The sequence below is a fragment of the Nematolebias whitei genome, chromosome 12 (genome assembly GCF_014905685.2).
Source record: "Nematolebias whitei isolate Nwh7 chromosome 12, NemWhi1, whole genome shotgun sequence".
Lineage (NCBI taxonomy): Eukaryota > Metazoa > Chordata > Actinopteri > Cyprinodontiformes > Rivulidae > Nematolebias > Nematolebias whitei.
The window spans coordinates 16,412,761-16,420,044 of record NC_056509.1 but is presented as its reverse complement, the minus strand read 5'-3'; the positions used below and the strand labels follow the sequence as shown (position 1 = coordinate 16,420,044).

The window sequence follows — 7,284 nt, the reverse complement described above, 5'->3', positions numbered from 1 at the left end:
TGTTAAACTTTGATTCTGTAAATAAATGACCGCATTCATTTTGATGGGTCAAAGATAAATAACGTCTCTCGTTACATTTCTGTTAAATTCAATGCACGCATGTTAGACAGTTCAGAAAAATGAAGAACCCGTTTAATGTATGAATATATCTCAGCATCTGTTCATACTACAGGGGAAAGAGGATCCTCCTAGACCACCTCCAGCCAGATCACCACCTACTCAGCCTGCTGCCCTGTATAGGAGCAGAGCCACACAAACAGACTCAAAAACAGCTTCTTCCCGTGGTCCATCCAAACTCTAAATACCCGTTAAACTCCCTAAGTGCAATTTTCCTCTACCTTTGGTCACTCACAGGATGTGCACTATATTCAGTCTGCTTCCACAACCTCACCTGTATTCTTCTGACCAGCATGTCTGTGTGTTTTCGGAACTGATATTCTTGAGAATATGTCTTTAACGTCTGCCCTGAATCATTGTGTATGTTGTCTTTTATTAAACGAACACACTGTCAGTTGAGGCACCTCTAATTGCATTACTCAGGCTCGGCAATGACAATAACGACTATTCTATTCTAATAAAGTCAAAGTCAATGCTCAATAATCCAGGTATAAAATCCAACATTTTTCAGTCAGGTCATCTGGACAGTTTCTTTTTTTTTGGGCTGAAACGTTTCGCCTTCGATCCGGAAGGCTTCATCAATCAAGGAAACACACAACAAAACTGATTCTTCCCCCAACAGCTTACTCCAAAGTGGAACAAACCAGTTCTGCTTGTGATAAGATGGTAAGAAACTGTCTTGAAGAAACTTTACAAAGAAACTGTCCAGATGACCTGACTGAAAAATGTTGGATTTTATACAAGGATTATTGAGCATGGACTTTGTTGTTTTCAACCAGTTTGGCAAGACTGTCAACAACAAGGAAGAGGGCCGGTAATGGAGGAGGGGCGTACCAAAGAGACCATCTTATCACAAGCAGAACTGGTTCGTTCCACTTTGGAGTAAGCTGTTGGGGGAAGAATCAGTTTTGTTGTGTTTCCTTGACTGATGAAGCCTTCCGGATCGAAGGTGAAACGTTTCAGCACAAAAAAAAAAAAGAAACTGTCCGGATGACCTGACTGAAAAATGTTGGATTCTATTCTAATCTTCAAGGTAAGCTGAAAATGTAGAACAAAGCAGCTTATCAAACATTTTAATCTTCATCCAGTGCAACTTGCTATCAGAAAACACCAATCGAAACAGACATTTACTTTGTCTTAGAGAAAATAAACCCAACTCTTTTGTTTCTCTTGCTCTTTCTACAGGATTTGACGATTACTGTAGAACTGATACTGATGCATGTGAATCAGACTGCATCTTTCTCTGAGGCAAGAGATTTTGAACAGCCATCCACTAATGTTTTTGACTATCAGTGACTTGAGGGGAAAGTTGGTGAGTGTTATCATCTGCAGTTTCCTTCAAAGTATACTTTGCACAGCTTGGTGATGAGGCAGCTCCACAAATGCACCTTCACTCTGTACTCCAATGGCACCACAGGAAACAATGAAAGTTGATGCTTTTCTGAGACATGAATTTGGTGAAACACATCATCGACGTCAGCCATTATTGTGACAGGTTCTTGTCAGTCAAATACGACTCTTAACGTGCCTGTTCTGTGGGATGTACACCTTTCCATCACCTCGTTGAAATCGTCTGCAGGCACTGTCTCAGCTCATCCTTGGTCCGTTATGTTGTTTAGAAATGCTGCGTATTCATTCTTGTAGTGACGGTCTTTTTCCAACATTCATTAAAGGCTCTGGAGGCGCTGCTCTGTGACACAGGTGTGTTTTGGCAAGTTGAGAAACTTGATGTGGTAGTAGCTGACGGTTATTTCTATGAAGATAAATTAGTCTCAAAAGTAGCCCCACAAGCGTACAAGATTCCCAAATGCACCGTTTTTTAAATAACACATTTCAATTAGCAGACGTAGAAATATTCTGTGCATACCAATTGTTAAATACATGTGCACAAATTACCTTCTGTGCACCAATGAGTCAACATGTGTGCACGGATCAGCTGCCTGTTAATGTGACTTTTGATAATTACAGCTCCATTCACAAAGGGAATGCTGCGTTCAATGCTAACGAAAAGATAGGACACCTGAGCATTACCAGATTCACTGTTATTTGAAAAAAAAAGTTTAACTTTACAAAATGGGTCATAACCTCTAAACACATGCATTTACACTGATTTTTTTGGTTCCAAAATATTAAATTTTGTGAATTGTGCTGTTAAAATAAACAACCCAAACAATGTCAGAACATTTCAGCAAAAAAAGAAACGGTCCAGATGACCTGACTGAAAATTGTTGGATGTCAGTTATTCTTCATGTGGAAAATTTATCAGGCATTATAGATTTGTAGTGAACCTGATCTGACCTCAAATCTGATCAGATGAACAGAGACTGTTATTTCATTGATCTGCATCCAGAAATACAGTTTGAGCCATCTGGTGACTTTCTTTCTTGAATTAATCAAGTAGAAAAGACAATTCTCTATGATCATTACTATTTTACAAATGTTTGATAATCAAATTGTGTTAGTTCACTCAATGTTTACAGGTTGAAGAGAACTACTCATTTTTATTTTACATAAACAGTAAGTAATGATTTTTATTCCTCATTCAAAGAAGAAATCAGGTTAATATGCATTTCTTGATTTTTCTGTCTGCAATGAGCAAGTTTGTAAGTATGTTAAAGGTCGAGTCTCGGTCAACTAAAATGTTTACTGAGAAGAAATGTCATGTTTAAACTTTTTCAGAAGATAATAAGAGTGAGACTCCACGAAGTCTGGTTTCCTCCAATAATCTTTTCTGTATGTTGTAAACAATCTCATTCTCTGACCTCGAATTTGATAACATCTTACATCACAAACCACACCTCTATTCTGGTCCATCCACGAATCAGAAAGCTCTAAATTGACCCGGAAGTCAACTCATTTAAAATGTGGCAACTTCCCGGTTCTGTTAGAGAGTGCTGAAGAGTGATGGAGTTAAAGACGCTGAAAGAGTCTGATGCTACAGAGCACTGAGAGTTCCACCCAGAGTGCTGAAGAGTCTGATGTCGGAAGTCTGATAGAGAGTGCTAAGGAGATGAAAGGAGTTCAGAGTTCTTGGATGCAAACGCATTCAGGATGATCCAGAGACGTTTTGGGATTATAACTTCTGTTTGGATAACCTCGTACGACTCTCTAAGGGTTTGGCAGTCCTCACGGAGACGCTGAAAGAGTCAGAAAGGAACCCTACGCCGACGCTGATTTTATCATCAACCAGGTAACGGTTCTACTCCGACCAAGCGTACCGTCGCAAGCTGAGATCTGAAGGAGCGTGCACGTTTCTGGTCAAACAGATTAATTCCCTCACACATCTCTCTGCAAGATAAATCTCCATTTCCATCTTAAACTCTCTTTCTCCTAAATTCATTTGACAGATATCTTAGAAATATCTGAAGCAAAGTCCTCAATCACCGCCGTGTGATTGAAGTCCATTATCTGTGAAACTTGTCTGTTATTATTTTCATATTTTGTCAAATTAATGTAAATGTTTGATGTTAAACTTTGATTCTGAAAATAAATGACCGCATTCATTTGATGGGTCAAAGATAAATAACGTCTCTCGTTACATTTCTGTTAAATTCAATGCACGACATTTACACAGTCAGAAAGATGAGGAACTCGTGAAAAAGTATGAATATATCCAGCATATGACATACTACAGATTACTGGAAATTTTTATTTTCCCTGTAGTTTTTCCATGAGAATAAACTACCCATTTTTGATTAGCGTTTCACCTGTACAGTCCACAAAATTAACATTATCTCCTTGTGAAAAAAACTATAGGAAAAGTATCATCTCTGGTATTTTTTTTGTGTGCAAACTGTACATTTGAATTAAACTGCCCGAAATGGTTAGATTATTCTTCTTCTGCAAAAAAGACCTGGAAATGTATTTTAGTTAGGTTAGAAATGTCTTTATCTGATAACTCAGTAAATCTGGTAAAACTCAGATGTCCCAGCTTATCAGCAGCCTTGAACGCAGCATTACCTTTGTGAATCTGGAGGGGTAAGAAACGGTGTGCTTGTGCGACCAAGTTATCTTCAAAAGATGAGCTTTGTGGGGGCCAAACACAGTTTACAAAGGGCTGCATTTGGCCCATGAGCTGCTTGTTGTTGGTTTACAAGTTGTTAGTCTAAAGTGATGAAACCAAGGAGAGGAGAATGAGCACATTGAGTAAACGTGTATACTGAGAACCAAAGTAATCCTAATGTAGATCTGAAAAGTTTTGGCTTCAGAGGAACTGCTTCATTACAACTTTCTGTGTTGCATGTAGAACATTCAGAACCAGGATCACGGACTTTAACGGTTATCCTCTGGGCTTTATTTAGGAAAAATCAAGATACTGGTAATCATGTTGACATATACTGAAAATACAGAAAAAAATTCCTATAGTCACCAACATGACCAGCTTTTGTTTCCAGTGTTAAATATTTTTTCAATCGTTATGATGAGACTGAAAGAGACATCTGCTCGTTTCACCTTCAGATACTTTTCATGAATGCAACAAGAAGACATTATCTGCAAAAAAACCCCAAAAACAAGCAAAACACAGTTCTGATTCTGATCATTTGTACTGTCACGTTTCTTTTAGACAACTTTAAGAACATTAGTGAAAGCTGGAGTCTAGGGCATATTTGTAGAGAAACACCAGCCCAGCTGTTACCTCTTCAACTTAACGTTGTTATGACCTGGTAACATTTTTTTGGTTATTTAAGTGGATAATCAACGTTTTCCTTTGTTTCACACTTTGATGAGTCAAACAGAGGTGGAAGCCTCAGACGGTCTCAACAATAAAAGTGACATCATATTTACACATTAGTCATCAGTCTGAGCTCCCAATGTGGCTCTGATGTACTGAAAGTTCTTGTTCCTCCAGGTTCTGTGGAGGGCTGGTGATGGATGACAACCAGGAGACTGAAGGTTAGTGACGAGTCCACTCCTGTCAACGTGTCACTTTGTGGAACAATTACTGGTACAGAGTTCAAAAGTCTTGAAACTGGATTTTATTCTAAGAGCTGGTTGGTATGAAATGGGCTGGTCTCTCAGTTCTAGTGGAGGAGACAGAGTTGGTCATCATGAAGGAGGAGTCTCCTGGGATGGTTTAAAGCTGTTGAGCTGCACATCACTGTCCAAGGCGCTGCTGACAGACACCATACTGCTGCAGGGCCCCCAACAAGTCCTCGTACGAGACGTTCCTGTGGGACGGCAGGGAGCTGGAGACACAGAACACAACGCTGAACCTCAGCTTCAAAGCACACATCGACCAATGCAGACATGTTCCTGCTTTTACTTTTCTACATTCGCCTTATAATCTAGCTGTTTTTTGTTACTTTTTTTGCCATCTCTTTGTAAAAAAAATCAAAAAAAATTATGCCTTTTTGTGGCTGTCTATTGTTGTCGCTGTTGTCCATTGTTGTCATCTTTCTTTGTTGAAATCAGGTCTCTCTTGTAAATGAGTCTTCAATGGGATTTACCTGTCTAAATAAAGGTTGAATGAAAAAAATCAACAGTCCTTGTGGTCCAAGTTTGTGCACAGTTCATCACCCACCAAATGAAAAACAAACACTGCATCTATCTCTGTGTGGGAGTTCATTTGTTTGTCTGTTAGCAAAATATCACATGAACTGCAAGACAGATATGACTGGATATCTCAGAAAGTAATCAATAAATGTACATGTACAAATGATAAACTTTGGGGTTAGCCTATTTCATGATGGCCGACACAGCCAACTGACATTAAAAAACACAAAAAAGACTGAAAAGCTATCAGTTTGACAGAAACTGAGCTGAACGTTGGTGTGGTTGTAGCTGAGACCAATATGTCCATCTTAATTTGCGCCTGTTCAGGGTCATGGGGAGCTGGTCTTTAGCAGTCACTGTGTGGGGGTGGGGGGACCCAGAACACAAAATGGGCTATAATTATACAGATATGAATTTGACAGATATCAGCCAGAGACTTGATGTGGTTGTAGTCGAGTCATTTATAACACGTACTCCAAGTGTTTCTTCTTGACCAACATCTCTAAAACCACAGCACTTTAACCAAAACCTTCTCTGAATCACAACGTTCACTGGTGAGCATCACTTGTGCCTGTACCTGGACCTTCTTCAATAGGAGGACATTCTGAACGCAGGTCTGTACCCGGGCCTTAATTAATAAAGCAGTGGCTTATCATATCACTAACGACACGGTCCTTAACAGCTAACAAGATGGCTAAAGTTAGCCATCTTGTTCCACAGCTGAGACCGGGACCGTGTCTTTAGCGATATGATAAGCTGCTGATTTATTAATGTCACTCTACCTCTCATGAAACCAGGGCTTAATTTGTAAACCAATAGATGCTGGAACACAAACAGCAGGCGGTCCGGGGGTGGGGGGGGGGGGGGGGTTGAATCAGGGGGGGGCAGGTCCACCCCCAGAAAATTTGGAATAAAAGAGATGCCACTTCCTGCATTCTGGTGTATTTTAACAGGTTGTTAAACATCTGTAAACATTTGATTAAATCAGGTCTCTCTTGTAAATGACGAGGCTCAATGAGACTAACAACCTGTATAAATAAAGGTTGAATTGAAATTACTATTTTAGAGAGCAACAACAATTAACAAGCCTGTGTGTGAATGCACTGCAGGTCCTATTCTGTCAACCTCCCACACACACACACTGTCCGTCCGACCCGAACTCAGCCCGAACTCAGCTGAATTCAGTCCTGCGCGTTGTTCTGCTCCAGTCTCAGTTACCACTGCCTTCAGGTGCTTCAATCCTCAGTTGTCCAGTTAAAGACAATCCATCCATCCATTTATTTTAAATAATAAATTGTCTTTCTGACATTTTGATCGCTGTTATTTTGACAAATTAGTACCGCTGTTGATACGTGATGCAATACACATCAAACATTTCACTCGTATTTTTTTTCCCCTGTAAGTTTATTTATCATGTCTGAAATGTTATGCACCGCGGTAATGTATGAAGGAGTTTCGACACAGTAGTTGTGCGTGCGTCCTGCAGAGCTGTCTGGAGACGCTGTGCGTAAAACAACTGTCTCAGGGCACACAGCTGAAGGTGGATGAAGACGCTCCCCGTGGGACATGCAGTCCACGTCTCTGCTGGGCAGGAGCGTGTGCGCGAGCTGGTGAGCGTGGTGTGGCCGGAACATCCACTCCACAGACTGGGCAACGTCTCCTCTTGTTGTATTT

The 7,284-nt window shown here is 40.2% G+C and overlaps 1 protein-coding gene across 1 annotated transcript in view; it reads right to left on the bottom strand.

Annotated features, from left to right (window-relative positions):
• Nucleotides 1–5,032: 5,032 nt before the first annotated feature.
• Nucleotides 5,033–7,284, bottom strand: part of nus1 (NUS1 dehydrodolichyl diphosphate synthase subunit) — a 13,868-nt gene continuing 11,616 nt past the window's right edge. The window contains exon 5 of the mRNA XM_037685287.1: nt 5,033–5,303. Within this exon, the coding sequence (XP_037541215.1) occupies nt 5,213–5,303 (91 nt within the window). The 3' untranslated portion in view covers nt 5,033–5,212. The remainder of the gene's footprint in view (nt 5,304–7,284) is intronic.